Source organism: Pyrgilauda ruficollis, unplaced genomic scaffold (assembly GCF_017590135.1).
Source record: "Pyrgilauda ruficollis isolate IOZ18807 unplaced genomic scaffold, ASM1759013v1 scaffold57, whole genome shotgun sequence".
Classification (NCBI taxonomy): domain Eukaryota; kingdom Metazoa; phylum Chordata; class Aves; order Passeriformes; family Passeridae; genus Pyrgilauda; species Pyrgilauda ruficollis.
The window spans coordinates 3,038,700-3,064,510 of NW_024527377.1; the positions used below are offsets into that span (position 1 = coordinate 3,038,700).

At 39.4% G+C, this 25,811-nt stretch overlaps 1 protein-coding gene across 5 annotated transcripts in view; it reads right to left on the minus strand.

Annotated features, from left to right (window-relative positions):
* FAM13B (family with sequence similarity 13 member B) overlaps window positions 1-24,019 on the minus strand; it is a 44,691-nt gene extending 20,672 nt beyond the window's left edge. For 3 of the 5 annotated variants that reach the window (XM_041481841.1, XM_041481842.1, XM_041481840.1), the window contains exons 1-8: window positions 23,762-24,019; window positions 13,270-13,436; window positions 12,114-12,304; window positions 11,461-11,673; window positions 9,195-9,372; window positions 8,427-8,571; window positions 6,215-6,372; window positions 461-502 (exon numbers count right to left, since the gene is read on the minus strand). In XM_041481841.1, the coding sequence (XP_041337775.1) occupies window positions 461-502; window positions 6,215-6,372; window positions 8,427-8,571; window positions 9,195-9,372; window positions 11,461-11,673; window positions 12,114-12,270 (893 nt within the window). In that variant the 5' untranslated portion in view covers window positions 12,271-12,304; window positions 13,270-13,436; window positions 23,762-24,019. Of the gene's footprint in view, window positions 1-460; window positions 503-3,425; window positions 3,600-6,214; window positions 6,373-8,426; window positions 8,572-9,194; window positions 9,373-11,460; window positions 11,674-12,113; window positions 12,305-13,269; window positions 13,437-23,761 lie in introns of those variants that run through there. The other 2 variants (XM_041481844.1, XM_041481843.1) reach the window with 1 other exon arrangement.
* Window positions 24,020-25,811: the final 1,792 nt, after the last annotated feature.

A 25,811-nucleotide genomic window follows, 5' to 3' on the forward strand; every position in this document is an offset into this window, starting at 1 on the left:
GCAGCTCATCCTCAACACAAAAGAGGCCTCTAAAAATCCGCCTGTAAAAATCTTAAGCTATTTAATCCCATTTTAACTCTGAAATTGTGCTTTTATTTTTCCTCCACATAGGTACAAAGAATTCCACTGAACTGTACTCAGCATCACTTGTGCTAAAATTACAATATGAATGGTATTATAAGCTTAAGTAAAAAACTTCAGATGTATCTAAGTGTAAAACCAAAGTTCTGGACTCTGGACTCAAGCACACTGCTCTCATGCTCCTGCAGTCAACAGCACTGACAGGCATTTGGTACTTCCTGCATTAGTGTTATATGCCACCAGTGAAATCCTTCACAGTATAATATGTTCCTTCAGAACTGTAATCAAACCTACTGCATTTTTTTGAAAGGATACATAACTTCTATGCATGTTCTAGCAAGGGCACAACTCAAACATTTCATATTTTCATTATACTTACTCTGCAGAGGCTGGCAAGATACTTATGGGAGAGATATGAGCACTGCAATAAAGAAAGAAAAGTTAATATAATGCAAAAACTTATCACACTAAATAGAAGTCTTGAAGTCAACAGAAAGCAACCTAAAAATACTTAAATATTGCATGTGATGCAGCTACCAGAAGTAGAATAAACATGAAAGGAACACCCTGATTTGCAGTCCTCTATTATTTAAATGACAAAAATCTTAAGGAGCACCACCACGAGGCAGAAAGTTGTAGAAGTAGCAATGCAGATTTCTGTCTCACAAGAGCCAATATTTGTTGTGTTATGAAGCTCCAAGCTCTCAGATGCATGGTCTTTCCCATGGGAAATACTAATCATTCTGTAGTCAAACATTTCCTGACACCTTGCTTAAGAATGCAGATTTTAACCTTGCTGCCTAAAGCAAATTCCAAATTACTCTGCTTTCCCCCACAGGTTCTTCCCACTGTTGCATAATTTTGTTCTGCAATGCTCAACAGATCTTCAACACTCTCTGAGCACAGCTACAACATTTCAAGTAGAAGGCAGATTTTGGGACAGAAGCCTGATTTTTGTAAAGCATCTGGAAATCTCCAGACAAAGCCACTTCAGCCTAGAATGTTAAACTCCTCGAGGAGGGGTGGGAGGGTGGAAATCAACATAACTAACACAAGCCAGTTAAGTCATGTGTGTGTGGTCCCTCTACAATTTTTCATTAATATGATTAAAATTTTATTATAAACAGAATACTTAAAACTTCAGACAGAGTGACCATAAAGAATAAAAGCTGAGAAATCTGCTATAAACAACCCTGAATTGCAACACAGACACCTCACCCAGAAAAAATTAAATATTAATTTCAGCTTAAGTTGGAGGCAGGGATGGAGGTAAAAAAAAAAAAAGCTTTTTCTTTCTATTACAGATAACTAAGCTCAAAAAGCTGAAAAAGATTTTAAGCTACTCTTTACCATGCAGCAACACTGTTGCCAAAGTTGATTTAAAGTATTATTTTCATGAATGCATATGGTAAACCCTGAAATACAAAGGAGCTTGCCACTGCCCTGGAGAACTAGCAATCATTACCTCTGGGAGGTGTCCTATCAGTTTTAAATGCTATGAGCCTTGCTTGCACTAAAAAATGCAGACAGTCTCTCTGTTTACCCAAGAATAGTTTTAACACAGCAAATACCTTGGTTAGAAGTTCCAAGGTTTATTAGTAGTTCCACCACTAGAGAGAAATCATCTCAAGCAGTCTTTCTATTTTTCCTTCCTCCAAGTAGGTGAAACACAAGCAATAAAGGGCTTTCAATTAAACATAAGGTGATAAAGAAAGTGGTTAAGGTATTTATTTTAAAATAACTATACCAGTTTGCCTTAGACACCTTGTACTGGGCCAAGAGCAGAGTGCACAGAATTTAAAGCCCATATGACACAAAGTGAACAAGCAGGTGCTCATAGATTCTTTTAAATTCTTTTCCTCCCTTTTTTTTTTTAAATGGAAACTGGCTGACAAATCAAGTTCATCTTATGATTTGTGTGTGTGTGCCTGGTGAAAAGCCAAAGCTGATCTACTCCAAATGCATTGAGAACAGACAACACTCAACTACTATTTCAAAGCAGACATAGCTTCAGGAAATTAAAACACCTTGTAGCCACTGATTTCAAAGCTGCAGATCAAATAACTGAGGGGGAACATGCTGCCATTTTATATTTTTCTTACAAACAAAAAAATGGAGGAGGCAGTTTACTGCTTAGGGTATTTACATGTCATTTGTATTTCCATGCACAGAAGTTCAGCATAGTCCTACAACCGAAGTCAATTTCCTGATAAACATACTTTGTATCAGCAATACTTGAAATAAAAATTGAAAGTATGAAGCTACAAGTTTAGCTCCATGAACAAAGTAAGCACCATCTTGGGAGAAAAACCCCAATAATATTTCAAAATACAAAGTATCCATCTCAGTAAGTTCTACCAAAGTTGCATTATAAAAGGTATGCTTGTATTCTAAAGATACAAATACATAATTGTGTAAATTGAAATTGAATTACTATTGGAACAGTCACTCCTTGGACAAATTGGTAGAAAAAAATGAGGCAATTAGAGCACAGAACACTGCAACACCCTAATTGCAAAAGAGAGCAAGAAAAACTCAGTCAAGGGCACAAGTACAAACACTATTTATAGGAAACTGATGACTTGAAAACCTTTTCTTCTACCACTTGAGACAATGAGGAAATGTGTCAAGAATAGGGAGAATCAAACTCATCTCCAAAGAATCCAGATGATTGCAGACATGGTTCAGAAGAAAATTTTCCATCCTAGTGTGTAACCTTCAGCCCCCAGCACAGGATGGCTCTCCAGTGCTTTCACTCAACACCTTTGGGAGCATTAGAGGTACTCAGCAAAGGCTGTGCATAAATCAGCAGTATTACAAATCCTAAAGAATTCTCTTACTACATGAAGAATGTCTTACATCTTCAACTCACTTTAGCAATTAAGCACTTTCTGAAACAAATGTGACAATCTTAGTGAAAAGCCATTACAACTTCTAAGCCCACTACCACAGTTTAAGGATACTTTTTAAAAGCTGTAATTTTTAATGCCAGACAGAGCCTTAACGCAGCATGACACAGCAAGACACAGAAAGGTAAACATCTTTGTTTCATAATGCTAACTCCCTCCTGAGAATCCCTCCAGCACAGCTCCCTAACCAGAAAAGGTCCCAGTAAAAACATATCCAAAGTAGAAAAATACAGTAACTGGAGATAAAACATGTCCAAGTTCTCCTCGGTAATTTCCTGACTGTACACACATTCTTATTTCTCATTAAAATAATCAGTTGAGGTATTATTTCACTTTTTATCTCCAAACCACATTACATTTAATCTCACATAATTTTAAAAGTTAAAGCCTTACTTGCAATCATACCAAAATCACATTTTCTTTTCATATATTTACCTGTGCAGCAGAACTTTGCAGGCCATTCTGATTATTTTTGCTATCCCAAAAGAGCACTTCATGTAAAAATGCTTCATCTGGAAGCCAGCAAAGCGTGCTGTGGGCTGCTGGCTGTGCATGCTGCTGGCTGTGCTCCGGGGGCTGCCTGCGAGCGGCACCTCTGGAGTGCTGCACTAAACCCTGCAGTCTAAATAGAAATCGACTGCAACATGAGGTCACTCCTGACAATAAGCTGCCCAATCAACACTTGAAAGCTCTCCTAACGTGTTGTTTACAGATTTTCCAGGATGGAAGGAGGAAAAAGTATTTGGATGCTAGAAATAGCACTACATTAAAATAATAATGTATTCTCTAGCAGTTTAGGCAGCTCTTCTATTCAGTCAGCTATACCATGGATTTTGTCTCCCTTGGCAGGTGTTAATATTATCACTTCTCTCTGATCAGAGCTAGTTAAATAACAAAAGGGTTAACAAAAGTATCCCAGAAGCAGTGAGGCTATTGCCCTTGTCACTGCATTTAGCAGAAACAAAGTAAATTGTTTATATAACTTACTGCCTGTCACATCTCATATTTTTACACATATAATTTTGAAAACTCCAAAACGAAAGAGATTTTATATGAGGCTTCTAACTGACAACCTTTGAGATTAACTGCCCAATTAAATCAAATACTGCTTGGCAAGGCTCAGGGATGAAAAATTTGGAATAATGACAGAGAAGGATTCTAAAGTACTTATTTCACCAGCATGTCTTAAAATTCAGCTGCAATGCTGAGTCAGTAATTCTTTACTCCAAAAGTCAGGAGAGCAGAATGGAAAGAGCCGTGGGGAAAAGGCTTCTGGTAAAGGAGAACAAGTTTCCTTTACGTGCTCAACACCAACCTGGGAGCAACAAATGCTCCCTGCTGGGTAATGGGCTCAAAGATCACTCCACAGGTTTATTAGAAATACCATTTTCAAGCAGTCACTAAACCAAAGTGCATTACTGATTATCCACATTTTCACAAGATCTCTAACTCAAAGTCAAATTAACACCATGCAGTGCAGGAAGGTCATAGGTTTCAGCAAGAACAAACAGAATGAGTAGAGAAAAAAGACAGTGAGCAAAATTAGAAGCAAGTTATAGTCCAAATAACAAGGAGGAAGGTCAGATGCCCCATTGTACAAATCAAGATAAACAATCTCTTTTAGTATTCTTCACAGAGAGACCAAAATACAGGGATATTTGGTTCCCAAAATCTGACAACAACAAAAAGGAAACAAAACTCCAGCTTAAAGAACTACAAGAATCATGTTTAAGATCTACTTCTCCTCCTCCTTCCTGTATAAGCTGCCACAGGCTCTACATCAGGACAAAGATAAATAATCCAAATAAAGCTGCATTAACATTTGCTTTCTTAATTATTTTTTTTCTTACATCGAGAAACTAAGACAAAAACAAGGCCACTAAATACACACATAAAAGCCATCAGGTTTGGGAAAATATTTACAGTATTTATAGTGGTTAAAAGTTTAATAAAGAGCACTTTCTCATTCACTTTATAACTTTGTTTCCTGCAGTTGTTCTGGTTTAACAGTCAAAATTCTCCTCCTAAAGGATTCCTCCTTATCCTTCCCCACAAATTATTTAAAATGCCAACCATAATTAATGTCTATTCATTTTTAATTAACCTTAAACATCTAGTAAAATGTTTGTCTCTTCAGGCTATCCAATTTAAACTTTCAAACATGTTGAGTTTGTCACTACTGCTGTGTTTACACGTTCCAGAAGCAACCTAATACCTGTGAATAGTTAAACTGCAACTTTTTTTAATTTAATTCAAACTAAAAATAAGAAGCTTTATTACTGATAAAGATAATTAACTATTAAAATATAATTTCAATTACGAAACAGAATCATGATTCCATCATTATTTGGCATTTTACAGCTTCTTGCCATGAAGCAGAATGAAGCATGCAGCCAGCAGCTGAACACACTCCAACCAAAAATCCACATTCTTGAAACTACCCATTCTTAGGAAGTAATTTATTTGTGATTTTCCCTGCATTTCTTCTACTTTCAGTCATGTTTTTATTATAGATTCCTCCTACTCATCCCTACAATTTCTTATATGCAATGCCCATACCAAACACATGCTGCAGAGGGGAAGAGGTAAAATTCACCATCTGTAGAATGTAAACTCTAAGTACAAATAAAGCAGACTTAACAATAAAACCTTGCATACTACAAACAAGTAAAATATAAATCTGTGTATTAAGCAAGCACCAATAAGCTCTCAAATGGAAGTATTATTTTATGTTTACACACTCTTTTATGGGAATTGTGCTTAAAGCTGGGTCACCCTCCAACATTCCTGCCTATATGGCATTTTGCAACTTCCAAACCTGCCCACAGCTCTCCAGAACCACGTGACAAGAAACAGTCCCAGGATCTCCCATTGGAAAGATGGTACAGAACAAGTTTGGATCTACCAGCATGCAGATTCGTCTTATTTCTGCTATAAAGTTACTGTTTAAATACAACTTTACAGTTTCACTAGAATATGCTCTTTTTAACTTTGCCTGCATAAATTCCCATACTTAATCTCATCTGATCCTACAGGCATTCCTCTGCTGAATTTAGGAACAGTTATTTTAACCCACATTTTACTATTATAAGAACTGCACCTACTTCTAAAGCTTCACTTTGTAGACACCAACACTTATCTCAAAAGTCTGGCAGTTTCTCTCTCTGACAGAATAAATTACAATCCAAATCCTAAATCCAGACTCCAAGGCAGAACCAAGTTACCTTGTTGATGCTGTAACATTCCTGGAATCTGAGAGACTCCCTGTCATATCTAGATGCACCACAGCTGGACTTTCAACAGGTTTCTCTGTGCTGTCTTCTGGAAGTTCTTCTGACTGCTCAAGCTTTACATCTTCCTCTTCTTCCAAGAGATCATTGATCTAAAAAACATTTAATCAAAGATAAGGGATTGAAAAGTTCCTTTCAAGAGGTCCAGGGAATTAAAAAAGCATGAAAGGTATGGAAGTAACATGAAGAAGGAGAATGCTTTTTAATTTTAGGAAAAAACAGGCACACTAGACTTGCTTTTATGTAAAACTGTAAATTCTACACCATTAAAAAGCTGCTCTTGAATGCTGGACAAAAACTGAAAAGCACAAAGCACCTCTGATGCCATAAATGAACACACGCAGAATGAAGAAACAATAAAATCCCAACCACACTGAAATAATGAACTACACAACCTTTCTTCTTCTATGTCTAAAACTGATAATTCTCTATTCCACAGGTAGCCTTATTCATGTATCAGAAGCATTTTCAAACCCTCCTAGGGAAGACAATACAGAAGTCTATGAACCCAAACTTCAAAGCTCAAAATGAACACTTACAAAGTTTCTGTGCCCTTGTCTATTTTTGTTTCTTTGTTTCCAAACACAGATGTTTTTCCTGAAGCAGCAAAATATGGCCAATTTAAAAAGTAAAACAATATAGCCAAGTGGTAACTCAAGACAGCAGAAACTTCATTTTTTAAAAAGCAACTATGTCTAAAACACAAAAAGGGAAAGAAAAAAGTGATTCCATTTGACTCCCAAGGTGCCTCTGTGACTGATTATTGATCTCCCAATCCTGCAAACCCAAAAATTAAAGCAGCGGCCTCAAGAAAACATGCTTTATAAAATCTGTCACCAGTGTAAAACAAAAACATTAAATTAAGAAAAATTGAAACTTCAGAAGTTTAAAATTACACACAAGACAGAGAGAAGATATTTGTTAGTTTTTAAAAGGAGTGTAACATGTTATATGGCACCACATTCCAGGCAAGAAACGTATTTATCCCTGATTTTCCTCTGTAACTGCAAGAGGATGTGCCAGTGAAGCAAAGGCAAGCCCACCCACACACTGGGGCAGATGCCAGCGGGGCTGTGCCCTGCAGGGACAGCGTCTCTTCTGTCCCACCGCACTGGCCTGACAGAAGTGCACTGTTGACATCTGGTGGAGACACCACGAAATTAAAGGGACACCCCACCAGCCCTCCAACTAAGGGAAAAAACAAACAAAACCACACACCAAACACATTTTGTACTTAGGAAACCCTTTTGCTGAAACATGTAACAAGGCACAGCCAAGCCAGTAATTTCAAAGCATGAGAGCACAGCAGCTCTGGTTTACAGAGCAGCTATCCCAACCCAGTGACAGCCTCCAGCTGCAGCAGTCACAGCCCAGCTTTGTTCAGCAGCTCCCTGCATGCAGCAGGGCTGTGGCAGCTCTCAGTGCCAGGTTCCTGCATGGAGCTTTGCAGAGTGGCAGTGTTTGCTCCAGGAGCTCTCACAGCAGACACTGCTCGCTCCAGAACCTGCTGCCCAGCCTGGCACACCAGACCAACACCTACTGCAGGGAAGAGGAAGCAGTCAACTGCCCCAGTGCTTGCCTTACCTGTCTTTCTAGAGGAGGGGTTTGTGAGATAGGCTGTAAAATTCAGCACTCTTTGTTACCTGCCTTAGCAACTGCTTATTTTCCCCCTTTCCTCTTTACAGAAAACACATCATTTTCAAGTCTTAGAATCAGAAACACCATTCAAAAACTTTGGCACAGGAAAGCACGACTGATAACATCATCAAGTGGAGTGCAAGACCCTGCATGCTCCTGTAAGACACACCTAGAAATACTCTTGACCAAGACCAGTCGCCATTCATTTGATCAAAAAACAGTTCTTTATTCCTAAATTGGTAATTAGAAAGCTGTTTATAACAGTGTCTATGTTGGGCAGGATTTCACTGTTGGTTTAGCTCCTATATATTTTTCAATATAGTACAGTTACACTTACTATAGAATCAAGAATTTCACAAGCATTAAGAAAATGCCAGGTTTTGTTAGTTTGCAGGAAACTTCTAAGTCATACTAAAGAAAATGTATTTCAATAAATCTTTCATAACATAAATGTAAATGTATAACAGACAGTTAAGTGGTAACATATAGCCATTCAAAATATTCTTACCTGCTCAGTTATTGAGCTTAAATCATTAGTAGATGAAAAATCTTCCTCTTCATTTTCAAAAAACTCATAGTAGTTCTCCAGAAGTCCCGCCATTATTCTGCTAACTATTTCCTGTTCTTTCAGATCCTCCACATCTGTGTAAATGCTAAAGATTTCAACACTGCTTTAGTTTAAAAATCTAAATGCAACATTTCCCCAAAGAACACCTCTGAATGTCTTCTATGACTAAGTGCTACACTTGACACCATTATCCCCTGCCCATTCTGAACACACACAACTTTAAGCATGCCTTTACACTACTGCCTTGTAAAGCTTTATACCATTTTATATTTTAAAATCCTGGATTAGCAACTATTTAGTCAATTAAATTTTCATGAGGAGTATTTAAAAGTCAAATATTTTCCTGCGGAGAGGAAACAACAGTATAAGCTGGTACTTTACCAGCCTTCTCCCAGAACTCTTTTCTTGCTACAAATAGTAGCCTTACATACTATCACTAAAATATTTGAACCTCAGAATAAATACAGTAATGCAACAATCAAAACAGTGGCTTCTCATGACACAGCTCAGAGACAAGCTGATGTTTAAATCTCAGAAAAATTGCAAAACCAAACTGGGGTGAGAGTGTGGGTGGGAACAGAAAAGGATTCTGCTTGAAACACATTGTGCACTTTGTTACTGTTGCTCAGGGACCAGGAATGACTTTAAACTACAGAGAGAACTCAAATTCCCACAGAAACAGTGAATTAACTTTTTTAATTAACTTACTGAAAAACATCCGGGCCAAAGACTGCAGCTAAAGAACTTGCTGACCAAATTTCTTCATGATGTGATGCTACGTTAGCTAAAAATTTACACAGAAACTTTAACAAACTGTAATTAACAGGTGGAAGCTGCTGCAAGAGGAACCTCAACTTTCTTCCAAATTCATCTTCATTATTATAATCTGAAAAAGCAATACAAATATTTTAGTTACAAAGAAGGTATCTTTTCCTATTTGATAGCGATCAGCTTGTTGCCTCTGACAATTACTTACTTCTGAAAAGACAACTGATTTGATCAGTGAAAACTTGCTTGCGTTTGTTCATTATTATCCACCACATTCTCTTCTGCACGTTTTCCCCAATTAATGCCCACTCAAATTCCTGATTTCAGAGGCCAAACTCTGTATGTTTTTGTTTTACCGTTGTTACATAACAACGGCTCCACAGAAGAGCTCTAGAGAGAGCAACAGCTCCAGATAGCGAGTTAACTGCCATCTACTTAAATTCTTCTGGCACACAAGCTGCTTTGACACCTTTTCCTTTACAAGCATCCCATTCTCACCACTCTACCTGCTTTTATAATACTTAACTGATAAATCCAAGCTATCTCAATGTAATCATCTTCACATGTGCTTAGCTTGAAGCCTGCTGATTCAATTTCAGATCTGAGAAAGGGTCACCATAAAATCTCCTCATTCTCACCCCGTTTAACTACACTCTTCATCAAAATATGTCCCCATAAATCTTATTTGTTACCTCATCAGCCTTACAGGCAGCAAGGTTCAAAGAATTACAGCTGTTTGTACCTAATTGAGAAATTTCATATATAGGAAATGTCAGGAAAGCAAAATGGGAGAAAAATTGATACAAAGAGGCCTCCCTTTCTTTCTCAGACACTTGAAAACTCTTCTAAGATCAGTTAGAGAGGGAAAAGCACATTTGAAAATGATGAACATCTCTGCCTCTCTAGATGAGAGAGCAGAGACATCCTAGTCCTTAATATCTACAAAGTAAAGAGTGAGTAAATTCCCTGTTGAGCATGTATAGGAGCACCAAGCAGGATCTGCAGGATTTCATTTGCTCAGACACAGACAACATCTATAGCAGCTGAATACAGGCAACCAAGCACAGAAAATGGTTGTCTAAGCACATAACACATTAAAATGAATATTTCATTGACAGTTCTTACTCTAGAAATGCACTTTGGAAACAGAACAGAAAAAAAAAAATACTTTAAAATGTACTTTAACAATGTAGACTTTTATAAGAAAGGGACCACAGCAAGGTGATAATCAGACCACTCTGAACATACACATCTCCATGTTTTGTCTAACCAATCCCTCCTGAAACTTAAGTTCTAAACAAGCAGAGACCCAAAGGCACAACGTTCTTACCCCTAAATGAAGTGCTCTGGTACCAAGGCAGGGATACACGCTTGTGGGACACAAGGCCACGTGCACTGGGATGGCCACATTCACACCTCAATCAGCCAAATCACCTGTCTTAGAGGAACCACCTGCCTGCAATGAGCTCCTAACGACGCACACAGGCCACACCTTGCTGTGTAATGAAGGTATGCTGAGAACAAAACCTGACCTAATGATATGGAAGAACTGCTGAAGAACGAGAAAACAAGAACTAGCACATAGGTCAACAATTACTAGCACCTTCTGCAGGTCTTTAAGCAATTCCTCTGCCTCATATGCAGCTGATGATGTATTTCTGAAAACTAACTGAGATATGTCTATCAGACAGACAAAACCCAGTTAGAGAAATTCAAAAGTCTCATTTTAGCATCTGAAAACACTGTTTCAAGTTTATGTGGTTTGATTTCCTTGTTACAGATAACTTTAAATTTTTCTGAAATAACTTTTACACTTTAAAAAAGACAGTAAAGACAATAAGCTGCAAGTTTAAGTGAAGTGTCTCTACATATTGGACAAAAGGGAATTAAATGGGGACTTGCATGCTAGAAACAATCCATGTGTAAACCTATCCACAGTGCTCAAAGACAGGAGGAAAAAACCTATGGTCACACTAGATTTTACAGTCATAGAATGGAATTCTGCTGTCACACCAAGTGAATGTACTTCAGTCCCATTTCCAGTTCTGGTAGATACCATTGCAACCAAAGTGCACAGCAGCACTATCACTATTATTATTACACAGAGCACCAAAGACACCTTAGTGGCAGTACAAATCTCAATACAATACTGGGTTTTACTCCTAAAATCATCAAATAAAAACAGTGAAGCAAAAAGAGTTATTACCTTGAGAAAGTTGCATCAAATGTATGTGCAAACTGCCTGGAATAACTGGCTCTGGAAGTTCTTGAAGAAAAAATCTAAGAAGGCTAATAGCTGAGGGTACATCTGCTTCTTTAACCAGGTCCACATCTTCTCCATTATCATATCGTTGCCGGAGCCACTCCACTGTCTCAGCATTCCCATTGACTTGGAAAAGTCCTTCTTGTTCCAGACCCCCTGGGTCAGAAAAAAAAATTGCAGAAATAAACTTTGAGCTCTGGTATGGACAAATATATCGGAAAAATTAGTGATAATCAGCTATGCACAATTCCCACACTGACTGAAACATTTTCTGGACAACAGTTTTGCACAACTTCCAGCAGTTCCCTTCCCAACACACAATTTCTTGTGCCCAGTAACAATAAAATAACATGGGAAATGTTAGCAGTACCTAAACCACAGCATTTCCTATGAGGTGCCCTGCAGAGCTGACTACATTACTGTTGGCTAGAAAACAGTGATACACATAACAAAAGGAGCAAAGAAAGGAAGTAACCCAAAACAACCAAATTGCATCCAGTTGAATAATTAACTTCAGAAAACAATTACTCTTCAAATCCATTCTGTAAGAATAACAGTGAAATATGTTATTTTAAATACAGCAAGCTGATACATACCATGTTCCTCAATATAGTCCACGACATGGCGGACTATGAATGGAACCTCATTGTCTGGTTGCCCTTCTTGCTGCAGCTCATCAAGTGGAATTCCAAATATTTTGTTAGCAAGAACAGAGTTGCAGTTACTCAAGGAAGGGGAGGAGCTCTTCCTCATATCTTTTTGCAGCCAAAAATCAAAGCTGTCTTTTCTGTCAATAGGAGAAATTAAAACCAAAAGGCCCACTTCAATGCATGTTTTTGAAAGCATTAATCTGTAACACAGTGTTTTAATTACCTAATGCAAATACTCTCTAGTCTGTCTCCATCCATGCACTGCTTTAATGGACAGCTCTGTAATGACTCCAAACACAGCCTACTCAATAAACAACTATCACTGAGGTGTTCTGTCCAACCCTCAACAGAGGACTGAGAAAAACATATACAGCAGCAAGAAAAATGCAGAAAATTCTAGTTACCACATTTCTAATTAAGTTCTAAGGTATTTTGGTAGATTCCTCAGTACTTTTTCTGACAGTATTTAGTAGCCAGGCTTTTGAAACTCAATACAAAAGCCTCTTAACAGGAAACGAAACCAGTGGATCACACCAAACCAAAACCCTAAGTTTCAATCATATAAAATGACTAAGTATTTTGTGATACACAACTGCGCTGTAATAATTTTAAAATATACTTGGCATTTTCTGGTCCACATAATAAAGATTTCAACACCTGCATCAAATTAAAATTTTTAGTGAACAGAAAACCCCCAAAACTAGTTTTTAGATGCTCAGTGATACCATTCTATCATGCAGAAGCTCGAGCTTCACTTGCAAGTCTTTGCTTGATATAGGATCTAGATAGATAACAAAGGGCAGTGTAAGTCAGTCAGGCTGTAATCCTGTCAAAACCAAAATATTTCTTCTAGGAAAGAAAAAAAATGTCCTTTCAAAATAAATAATAAAAAGAAAAGAAAACATACTTGCTTAAATGCAAGCAGTCACTTTGACAGAAGTTGGCACACAGAACATAAAGTATATGCTGTTAGTCAAAGCACTGCAACCAAACTAAAATTCTCTGTTTACCAAGAGGTAAATTCTAATAGATTAGACATTCTGAAATCCACACTTGCTTTTCTTTTTTTTTCCCCCCCAGCAAAACAAGTTAAGAAACCCACCTCAGAGTACTTAAACAGCCGAGTTTGAAAAACGCTTTCTGCGCCAGCTGCCCTCACTGACCAAGCATTCTTTTGTCATTTATGGTTGTTTAAGATTATGGCAAAAGATCAGCCTGTAGTTCCTCATTGAAGAATAGCAGAACTCGATCAGTACTTCAGCAGTTAATCTGAAAATAAAGAAAATATTATTAGATCATACAGTTTTCAACAGTTTTAATCTCAGTCAGGAATCCAAACATCACGTTAGAGGAATTCTCGTCAAATCATCAGTTTCTTGTTCTGAACAAGAAAGCATAAAGGTCACATTAGCACAGCTTACGAGAGAGCCCCTAAAACAGCAAGTCACTCTTTTCACTTATGAGCTAACCAAATCTGAAGTGAAAGCTAGCATAGGACATCTAAATCTTAACAATTATGAAATAATTTGCAGACTCATTCAATCCTCTTCCAAAGAATCAAGGAGGGCTGAGTAGCTTACACAGTGTGTTTTAAAGCACCTACCATACTAAAACATTATAATGGCTATGAAATTTTTAGAAGGATCTCAGGCACTGGTCTAATTCAACATCTTTAAACAGCAAGAGCAAAACCAAAATCCTAACTAAGGAACCTTTACAGTCAACCAGTTTTTGATGGTACTGATCATCTTTTCTAGGAAGTTGACTACGTGTCCTAACTGCCAGTTCAAAGTCCAAGTGATCATCAGGTCTGGATACAGGAAGCAACTTCCCCCATGTCAGATTCCATAGACCCACCCACATTTTTGCCACCTTTTATTTAGAATCCAGATTATCTGGACAGTTTTCATGTTCTCAGCTCTCAAAATAGCTACAAACCACAGTAAACCAGCTTTATGATTTTCTGTGGTATTAAAAATTTAAATTGCAGCTTCATGGCACAGTGGAGCCAATGTAATGTGTAATGCCCAGAATCAAAGGGTCTCGTCAGCCCCTTGGTCTCCCCCAGTACCTGCTCTAAATAAACTCAAGCAACTGTGATTGGGCAAAACAAGCTTGTGACATACACATAACCACAACACTCATCACCAAAACTAGACAATAAAGAGGCTTTCCACAGCTTCAAAAAATTCACTGAAACCTTTTGTTTCATAACTGGAGATTGATATGACAGCCTGGAGACAAGTACCTTCCCTCCCTTTGTTCTCCCACACCAGCTCCTGCTTCTGTTCCACATCAGGACAAATAAACTTTATCTTCACTTGCAAATTCCTGACAACCAAGCCCTCTGCTTTCAGTACCAAAATGCCAGACCATTCATTAGCCTATCACAACAGGAGCCCAGAGTACTCTCAGTAGTTTGAATAAAGCAGTTTTCCTCTCCCAACCCTCCCCAAACTGCATCCATGTGCTAAGGGAGTTGGTCATAAGCTGTATGTGAGACTACTTCTACCTCCTCAGCATTTTCTTGCATTGAGGCCTAGAGGAAAAAATATTTCAGGCTTAAAAGTGTTTAAATTGTCTATTGCCTTGTATTATACACAGGCTGTAAACCTGTTAAGTCTCAACACAAGTGAATTCTGGTCTGAGATCAGGACTCCATGTGTGCTGACAAAAGAAAATGAAGGGTTATATTCTAGTCAATGGATTTTACTTTTTCTTTTACCCTATCATAATCAAATCTGTTATTACCAATTCTTGGTTACTAAAAGATTCTATCAGATTCCAACAATGATGCAGCTGCAATTCATGACCCTCCTACAATTAATGGAGGCCTTGTACAACCATTTTTCTTATTGTTCTGGTATTTTAAGTGAAAGTCAACGTCTTTGCACGTAAGTAGATTTTAATCAATCCAAATATATCAAGCAAAATTTAAGATATGAAGTTGCACACAGTCTATTTTCTCAAGCTCTACCAAAGTCAGTTTGTCCACAATGAACCAGAAAACCTCACACTGGCCAGCTGTGGGGTGAAGGGCAGCTGGGAGAAAACCTTTGATGGATCTGCCATAATGCTTCAGGCTGACTTGGTAAAACCAACAAATAAACCTTCAAAACAAACATCACCTAATAAAAAGACCAGATTAGAACTAACCACTTCTTTTTAATTCAGCACCAAATGAACAATCCTGCAGCCCAGCTTTCTCAGCAGAGGTAACTTTGTGCTCAGTTCACTGACATGAAAGCTCAGCCACTTTTGCCAGGTGGATGAACAGGCTGCTTGAATATTCATTTCATTCAAGAGGCATGAAAAAAAGAAAAAAAGATACAGACTTCTATTTTAACTGGCTTGGCAAGGTAAGAATGAAGTTGAAATAGCCTGGTTGTCTCATTGTTAGAGCAAAACTGGATTTACAACCCAGGTTTATACTTTGAAGAAAGCTTTACATGGCTTATTATCACCTAGAAAAAATAGTGAAAGCCTCATTTTCAGCCCCTCAGACACACACACACTTTAATACACATTTCAATATACCCTTATACACGACAATCCATTTTCAGAGCATTTCAGTTTTTCCCTTTCAGTTCAGGCTTTCGTATCCTTACAGGCTGTGATACAATTAATCTGACATTTACAAAATCTAGAAAGAGCTAGAAAGTCTGGAAGTTATTCAGCTTTCAGCAAGTTTTACTTCCTGCTATTTCCAACATTGTAAAAAACTGTTAATTATTAAACATTTTATCTTCACTTTTTATATGGATCAGAAGCTTTCCCACTTGCCCTCCCGTGACTCAGGAAGTGCAGCACGTCACTGCAGACACACATGAGAACTAGGACAGGACGTGTAACCTTCAGGATTATTTCCAGAGTCTTTTACAGATTCTCAGCAATGATGTGGAGTTTTTAATACTTTTTTTTACCCCAATCAAACAACTGAGGAAACAGGAGCTAACCCACTCAGTCAACTCTTTCTACTTTTACCCATATTATCCTGATCCTTTTGAGCACATGCTTTCCCCTCACAATTTCATAACCTAAATGCTTCACAAGTTCTATCAAGAAAAAGACAAAAAATAGCAACTCAAAAAAAACCAAAAAAAACCACACAAAAGAAAACTACCTAGCTTGAGTTTAATTATAAACATTCTGGTTGCATTTTTTTCAATCTACTTCCCCTCCTTGTTACTACAAACATTTAAAAACATCCTTAAGCTACAATCATGCTCTACAAAACATAAACGCAGGAAAGTGAAAATACTCCTTATTATAACCACATCTTACACCACAATTTTACAAGAGACTGAAAAAAACTTACTATGTCCTTTGCAACATGTTGAGCCCAAGCATCTTAAATGAGAGTAAAACACAGAGTTTTGTTTTGTATTGTGGATTTCAGTGCTCTCTGGTGTTATTTAAAAAAATTTGGTTTGCTTTTTTCTATTAAGGCAAGTTCTTCACAGAGTCTGCTGGGAAAACAGCACCAAGAGCTTCATTTTGCCATCATAATAGCATTCACTTATCTTGGCAACTCGAGAAGTATTTACACCCACACATGAAATGCCACTAAAAACCCCACAGAATACATGGCTAACTGTTCATATTTGAGGAATACACATGAAAATTTAGACTTACATTTAGTTCAGCTTTTACATTAATGACTGAAGTACAAATAATATATGGGCATCATTTTAAATTTAAGTCCTCAGGGTTCCACCACCTTTCTTTAAAACAAAGGAATGAAGCAACAAGTAAAAATAAACAAAGAAAGGCTGCAAACTGAAACTGCGCCATAGGAATGAAAACATTAATTCTTCGTGTAGAATGTCTGCCACAAGTCTCAACTATTTAAGCAATTCTTTTATTTGCTTGTTTTATGTAGCAAGAAATTCATATTGTCCCTGAAACAAACCCAAAGCTAACACTTACGGCTGTTTTGCTCTCTTTTTAATATATTATTTCGTGACATTAGCAAACATCACCAGTGATTTTTTTTTTTTTTTTAATACATAAAAGTAAAAACTAAGATTTTTAGATAGGGAAAAAAAGCAACAAAATGGCCAGTCCCAGCTTCTCAGGAAACACACCTCAAGTTTTTTGGCTTTTTCAGCCCGCAGTGCTGTGACCCTGTGAACCACCACATGCCTGCAAACCGCAACCTAACAGATCACTTACACATCCTCCAGCACAAAGAGATCAAGGATCCTTGTCTGCAACAATTATTTACAAATAAAATTCCACAAAAACATTAGAGTCTCAAAGTTTTTGATTTCTTCCTCTATATTTGATGAAGAAAAATAATGTATTATGTTTACTTGTATGACTTACGGCTAGACAATACCTGTGATGTCCCCCTGCATGCCTACAGCAAACATATTATTAAATCCAAATAAATAATTGATTTTTTTTTTTGGCTAAATTCGAAATTATCAAATTTTAAACAGATTTTCTAAAAAGAATTTCTAAATGATGACCAAAACTTAAGAAGCTAATTCCAAGCTGGAATCACAGGAACTCTCCTCATGACATCACCCAGAGGCAGCTGCCAGGCGAGGGCAGGAGCAAGAAGCCTTCCCTGGGAAACTCCAGAGTCCCAGCTCACTCAGAACACACAGAGCCACCCGGCAACTGCTGAACTGCACTTATTTCTGTCTCCAAAAAACGGCAACCAGCACTCTTGATCTACTCTTCAGTTTTGTTGAGATAAAAGGAAACTGATTTTTTGTAATGTTATGTCAGAACTGTAACAATTAACACTGGCTGATTTTTATGCCATTTGTATACTCAAATTACTGTGAGCATTCCCAATGGATGAACTGCTTTTGGGCAAAAGAGCTTTTCCTCATCTGATTTTCAGCTTTTGTTCAGCTAACAAGTAAAAACAGAGTATTTTGCTTGTTTGAAATAATCCAGTCAAAATTGAAAAGATGGCCAGGCTGGGGAGGGGACATAGCTTGGAGTAAATTTGTACAAAAGACAAACTGAAATTAATCCCACAAACAGAACTCTACTACAAACCCAGGACACAGAAAAGGATAAATTTGTCTCAAGAGTACAGTAAAATGCACACAGAGATGTCTCAGTGCTTGAACAGACACAGAACATCCTCTATGTAAAAAGAATAATCACATTTAAGTACTCATTAATACATTTGAATAGCCAAAACAATAATTATTTAGAATAAAACTTTTAAACCCAGCAAGATTAGCTTAAAATAGACACTCAAAGCAAGATTTCCTCTTTCTGGCTCAATGAAATCAGCTATCAAGAGGTATTTTAGTCACAAGTCTAGACTGGCAAATCAGACAATTTGGCTCAGTTATTATTTTAAATTAATAAATTTAAATTTAAATTTCTTAAGAACACAATCGCTATCCCCATTAAGGCATACTGTTTGATATTAGGTATAACTACAAAATTTAACTTGCAGTGCTGAAGGAATCCATGTTAGAATAAATCTCCTCTCAAGCAGATGTGACTTTCCTGCTCCCTTCGTTTCTCATTATGGTTCCCAACTCTCCACTGCCCTGTTTGCTTTCTGGTTAAGTAGGAATCAGAAGGAAACCAGCCCACTGCAGTTTTGCACACAATCACAAAGGGAGTCAGCAGAAGCATGAACACCAGCTCTTTAATTAATGAACTGTTTGCCTGTGTATGCCTTCACATGTGCATTCACACACACATTAAACCTCAATGCTATTGAGCACAAATCTCCATCGTTTGCCACCAGCGCTTCTGAGATAGTCTCAAAACCACCCAACGACAAAGTGCTGGTTATACTGACACAGCAAGTAGAAGCACAAAAAATACAATGTAAGATTTAGCGGAATGCAATTCTAATGCAATTTTTGTTCCCTGGGAATGTGGCAGCAAGCCTTCTAATTTACAAATTAGAACAATTTAAATTAAGCCTTTATGTTGTTTCCATGCAAGAAAGAAACAAAACACCTCATGAAAACTCCTCTGGAAGAGATATAACTAAAACTAATAGAATTTTGGATTTTGTGGGGTTTTCAAAATTTATTTACAAGCCAAGAAACCGTAATACTGATTAGTATTTATTTTCCATTAAAGTTTAGTCTACAGTTTCAGTTGAGAGAACCTGATCACATTCTGAAAAAGCCCATCGTTCATGGACTTTCACGAGAGACAGATCCCATTAAAAAACCTCAAATACAGTGACTGATTTAAGCAACATTCCAAAAAAATCCTACACTTTTAAAGAACAAGCTGAGAGATCATCAAAATGTTAGCTGGTTTTGATAAGCAAAAATAATGTTTTATATTCACTTACTAGATAAAATCCAAAGGCTTTTTAACAGCATTACAGCAACTTATAATCCTCCAACTACATTGTAGCAAGAAAATAAAACCATCAGCAATACCAGAAAAAGTAGATGTTTGCTCAGTGCCTCACACCCACCACCACGCACTGCCAGATTTGCTCTCATCTGCTGCTGCCAATGCACATGTGCAGAATTCTAAAGAAACTTCCTGCTCACACAGATCCCATCACACTCTTAACAACAGTAGTTAATAAATAAAAAGGCTTTTGTATCTTGTGTAACAGCTAATTATATTCATCCTACTTGCCACCCCCCAATGCAAAGCTCTACTCCACCAACCACACACATCTCACTGCCCCTGCATCAGATAATGCAGAACTTTGCATGGCATTATAAAAGTACAGTAAAGTAACAGACAGGAAGAAATTATCAGCAACACTATGCAACTTGCAAGCTTCACGTTATAAAACCAAAGCAGTTTAACAATTGTCACTGCTGTTAAAACAGACTTTGGAACAGAAGCCAAGCTATCTCAGAGACACCAAAAAAGCAAACTATAAATATATAATGCACTTAATTCATTATACATAAGTTATCCCATTACATATATTTATCATCAGTTTGTTCCTCCCCTCCCAAACGGGTCAGCAGAAATACACACTGGAACTCAGCAGATCACAAAATGGTTCACAGCCCCTTCGCTATCGAAACACTGCCTCTGTCAGAACCTTGAGCACGTGCCACCAAAATAAAGGACAGGCTCAGCACCCCCACTGCAGGAGAAAGACATTTCAATGAAGAGTTCAGTGCTGCAGCAATGATTCTCTCAATTTCAAGAGATGGGGGGGGGGGGGGGGGAAAAGGTCTGGTACTGAGGTCTCCCATCAAAACTTGATTATGACTAAATTTGAAGAAATCATCAGAAATCGTAAGGTTAAGAGTTACATTGCAGACTAAAATTAACTAACCTGATTATATTTCTAGAGTGCCAAGACAACAAAAGATTTCATTAAATGTAAAGTTCAGCAGAAAGGGGAGAAACCATTTCAAACATACACACTTCAAAAAACGGGAAAAGGAAGAACCACATTCATAAGATTCCAGCTCTCACCTTTTCAGTTTTGTCCATGTGTTATTATCCTACACAGCTGAGCACAAAATTTAATCCTAACACACTGCAGGGAACAGTGAACAGAAGAGACACATGAGGAGAGCTGCCAGCGGCACTGGAACCTGGACAATCAGTGCAGGGTTCCCACCAGATACAGGGCTCAGATCCAGCAGATGCCCCACCCAAATGTCCTTAGAAATGTCCAAACAGTGAAGAAAATAAAAACCATTTAAACCTATCTATAGGAAAAGCCTCTACAACCACAGTCTTTGTTACAAGCTGTTTGAACACAAACATAAAGCCCTATCTGTATTTTAAGCTCAAATGGCACATTTTTCTTTTTTTCTTAAGACAAATATACAGGATTTCACACATTCACAGGGGAAAGACCACATGAGTAGAACTGTTTTTATCACAATAGAACTATTTTCACTAGTCAGAATATGGGCCTGCAAAATATTACCCATTTCTTGTAGTGAATGACTCCACCCATATGTTGCAAACATAACAGGTTTTGACCTTCTAACTATGTTTTTAAGACTTCAAAACAAATCAGCTCTACAGAAAAAAAAAAAAAAAAAGCCTGGTAGAAGATGCAGTAACGAATACATTGTTTTAGGGTGCAATAATCCACAGAATTTACTTGAACTGACTGAACTTTCACAAATCTCAACAGCTGCCTATCAACCCAGCACAAACTGTGAAGATAAATCTGAATTTACCAAGCCTTGAGACAGCTAGTCGTTCTCAAACAAAATTTTTGCAGGTAAAATCTCTCACTTTACAGAAAATAATAGTAATCAATACTGAATTGCTCAATTATATTAACTTTCCAGGGAGCAATGTAAAATTCTTACATTCTCTGCCTGACTCCAATTTTACAAGAGACATAGAGCCCCTCTGCTGAAAAACTGATAGAGCGGTCACTTTACAAACTGCACAAGAAACAATCTCCCTCTTCCATAGCCCTTCACAGAAGATTTCATATTCCTTCACTTCTGTATCTCCTCCTCGTAGGTTTTGGATAAAGTGTTATTTTTCAGTTCTTAAGTAACAGTCCTCACACCTGAAATGATCAATAAATAAACAACTAGGCCTGCAATGCAAGGAAAAAAGTTTAAAAAGTTTGCCATCCTTCATCTTTCAGATCAAATGATGAATTGCCCTGCACGTAGTTAATTCACTCCCACCTAAATGGCCACTAGATTTTTGTGTGCTAATATGGTAGCAACATTAACCTGGTGCTATGCACGGAATTAAAGGGCAACTTGAAGCATTCTCTTACCGACATCACTTCCTCTTCCATGTAGCTACAGCTTCTTTTGTGGGGGATGGGAAAAAAAGAGAACCACCACACACAAAAAAATTAAAAATCCAAACTTTAAAACAAAAAAAAAATCACCTCAGACTTGGCGGGTTTTTCTCACTTTCCCATAGCCCTGGAAAGGGGCATGGCTGCTCAGCTGTAGCATTTGTCCAGAAATCCAAAGGCTGAGTACCAGAAAAGAAAAAAACCCTATCCCATAAAGCCTTCCCACACAGCAAGCAGGGACTCAAAACTTTCTGATGTCTGTTCCAAACGCACTGAATATTTCTCCAGCCTCACCTGCTTTTGCAAACATGCCATTATGTACATTAGAAAGCAATGCTTCACTGCCTGCACAGGCTCTCAGGGTATGAGCCACACATGACAAATGTTAAATTAAGTCTTTTAATGAGTGCGAGAAGATCCTCCAGTGTTCCAAGCAACACAAAAACGAAGTGCCCAAAGTAACACAGAGCAGATAGAAACTATCATTTGCCAACTCAGACGTTTTGAGGTGTTGTTCGTGTCAAAATCCGCAAGCATTAAAAGCTACCAGGAGCTTCTCTGAGTCAGCTTCCTTAAATGTAACCATGGGACACTCTACTTGATTGATTTTTCTAAAACAATACTGTAAATTTCCAGTTTGATACTTTCAAAACATTGAGGTATTTAAATCCTTATTGTTACATAGTCGAGACAAGGAAAGAATCCCTATGGAGTCAAACAATGTATAAAATACAGAGAAAGAAGATTAAAAGAGATCCTAAACATCTTCAAGTCTATGCGACAAAGAACACATAAAGCAATTTACTAGTTATGAGCAGTAAAAAAAAAGAAAACAAAATAGCTAAACTGCTTATAATATAGGCCAACAAATCAGCTTTCTATTCTTTTTATATTGCAGATTAAACTGCATGGAAGACAGGAAAACTTCAAACCTAAACGCTAATCCAGTTTAACAATTTGTTCTAAATTCACAAACTAACAATTCCATCCCTGAGGACATTCAGGAACTCATGCCAAAACAAAAAAAAATAAACAATTGTGTAGTTTTTATATATTCACTTTCTTTTTCTTTCTTTTTTTTTTTTTTTAACAGGCAGGAGTTATTACATGGTATTTACTTTCTTCATCTGTTACCTCTTTTCCCCAGCTTGAGCCTGGCAGCAGTAAGAAATTTTGTAAAAATTTCTCCAAATGCAGCCAGACCAAGGAACTTGAGAATAAGAGAGCTGTGCATTAAAAGCTGGCGTTGCAGTACGTGATGGCAGGTTTTTTGTTGTTGGGTTTTGTTGGTTTTTTTCCAAACCTTGAAGGAGCACCCTAACACCGGGCCATCTCATGTTAAAGCAACTTTTTGACAGCAAGAAACATTTCCACTGAAATATTCCAATCCCTAAGGAGCTTCCACGAACAATGGAAACCCACAGCAGCAAACCCCTCGGAAGATACATTTGGTCGCAGGCTGGCGCGTTCAGTCCGTGACCCAGCGTTCTTAACGCCAGCGCTGCCTTCGTGACCACAGGCGATTTAGTGACCGCCCTCCTTCCAACTTCAGGGACCACCTGGGCAGTCAGGGGGCGGCGAGGCTGACGCTGTCACCGCGCCAAGCCCCCTGCCAGGGGGCACCCGGCTGCTCCGGGCGAGGAGGGAGCAGCCTGGGCACACAACTCCTGCAGGAGCCGGGCTGTCAGCGCTGCCTGCGCGGTCCCACCGACACCAGCCTGGGAGACGCTCCCGCCTCTTGACAGCTCCCAGCGAGCGGCTCCCGGCTCGGCAGGAGGAAGTTCCCGCGCCCCGCTCGGGCCGGTGCCAGAAGGTTCCTGAAGCCTGACGTGACACCGAGCGGCCCGAGCGGGGACCCCCCGCGCATGCGCCCCGCGCCCCTCACCGTTGCCGGGTGACTCGCCCTCCCCGCCGTCCTCAGCACCACCAGCAGGTTCCTCCGCCTCTTCCTACCCCGGGGGCCGGCGCGGGCCTCTCCTCGCCGCTCCGCTCTCCTCGCAGCCCTCCTCCGCCGGCCGCTGTCCGCGCCGTGTGCCGCGGCCGCCGCGCTGCCGGGACCCGACGCCGTCCGTGCCCTCACAGCCGCTCCGAGCTCCGAGCCGCGAGCGGGGGGTCCCCGACGGCAGCGGCGGCGACGGGCGGAAGTGACGCGCTGACTGACAGGTGCAGAGCGCGCGCCCCCCGCCCGCCTCCCCCCGGGGGTCACGTGCCGCGGGGCGGGGCGGGCGCTGAGGGCGGGCGGGACCCGCGCCCTGAGGCGGCGGCGGCCGCGGGCGGGTGGCCTGGGGTGCGAGCGAGGGTCGCCCCAAAATTAACGTTTTCCTCGTGTTCTCGCCCTCAGGGTAGTTCGGCCACCCGCCCGCATCGGCCTGTGCGGGCTCCGAGTCACAGAGTCAAATAGCTTGGGGAGGACCTCTGAGCTCGTCGGGCCCAACCTTGGACCGCACATCACCGCGTCCACCACGCCCGGGCACTGAGTGCCGCGTCCGGTGTTTCCTTAAACAGCTCTCTGCACAGCCCGTTCCGATGTGTGATCGCCCTTTCCGTGAAGAAATTCCTCCTGTCCAAGCTAAACCTACTCTGGTGCAGTTTAAGACTCTCCTCTCATCGTGGGTGCCCAGAGAGTGACCACGGCCAGCAGTGGCACCATGCATGCTCATACCCTGCTGGCTTTGGTTGGGCTTGAGGAGAAATTTCTTCACGGAAAGAATGATCAGACATTGGAATGGGCTGTCCAGGGAGGTGGTGGTGTCATCGTCCCTGGAGCTGTTTAAGAGAAACCTGGACAAGGCACTCGGTGCCTGGTTGACATAGGTTGGACTCAACAACTTCAGAAGTCTTTTTTGGCGTAATTGATTCTGATATTCCAATTTTGCTTTTCTCATAACCATATTAAAATATTTCCTGTAAATCTTCTGAATTGAAGCATGAAGAGCAATCACTGCCAAACATTTCCCAAATGTAAGCACACCAGAAGTAATGAAGTGCCCTTTGACAAAGAGCTAATGCATTTTGAAACACAAAATTTAGCACCCTTAAAGTGAGTTAGCATAAGTTAGAGAGGAGATGCAAGCTTACACCCGAAGTGTTAAAACCAGTGCCTGGCAGTCTGTGGTTCCCACATGCCACGCTGAAACTACAACAGCTTTTTCTGTCATGCAGTGCCAGCAGCCATAGGTGGTGGGTTTAATAAGGCATTTAAGGAAACTTGGATTTAGTTAGTAAAAATCCTCTCAGGAAAAGCTTTTTTCTCCCGTGAAAAACTGACAAAGAGTATATGAAAGGGGGAAAAAATTATACAAGCAGGATGGGATTAATTGAAACCTCTGTATTTTCAATAGCTGGGAGGATTTTTTTTCAGGTTTTCCAGCATGGATTCTGAATTTTATCTAGAGATACATTTATAAGACTCATTAAAACGTTTTGCATTTAGAATCCAAAGAAGGGAGAGTCACAACCCCACAGTAAATTAACCTGGGTTTAATCAGATCTACAACTCTCTTTTCCTGCTGGAAGATTTGGTGTCATTAGGAGGTACCACACAAACCCAATAAAACGTGTAGGGTCGGGGGAAATGGTCTGTGTGTGCTCTCTGTCTGTTTCCACAGCAGACTTCTCCACTTGAAGCACTAATAAAATTTCCTCGCATCAGGATGAGGTTTCTGAATTTGTATTTTGTATACATAGCCGTGTTCTTTCTGATTCATTTAGCCTCATCAACAACAATAAAGATACTGAATCAGAACAAGCTGGCAATTTTGTTGATGAAACATGGGGGAGAGCGGACTCCAGCTGGCTCTTCAGCAGATCCATTGGCCGGTTGACAGGAATAAAACTGCAAGAAACCTGACACAGAAAGCACATGCGGTGAGAGGAGACAGACAGCAGAGGCAGGCAGGTAGGCAGGCACTGCACAGCACCTGTTTGCTGCTTTT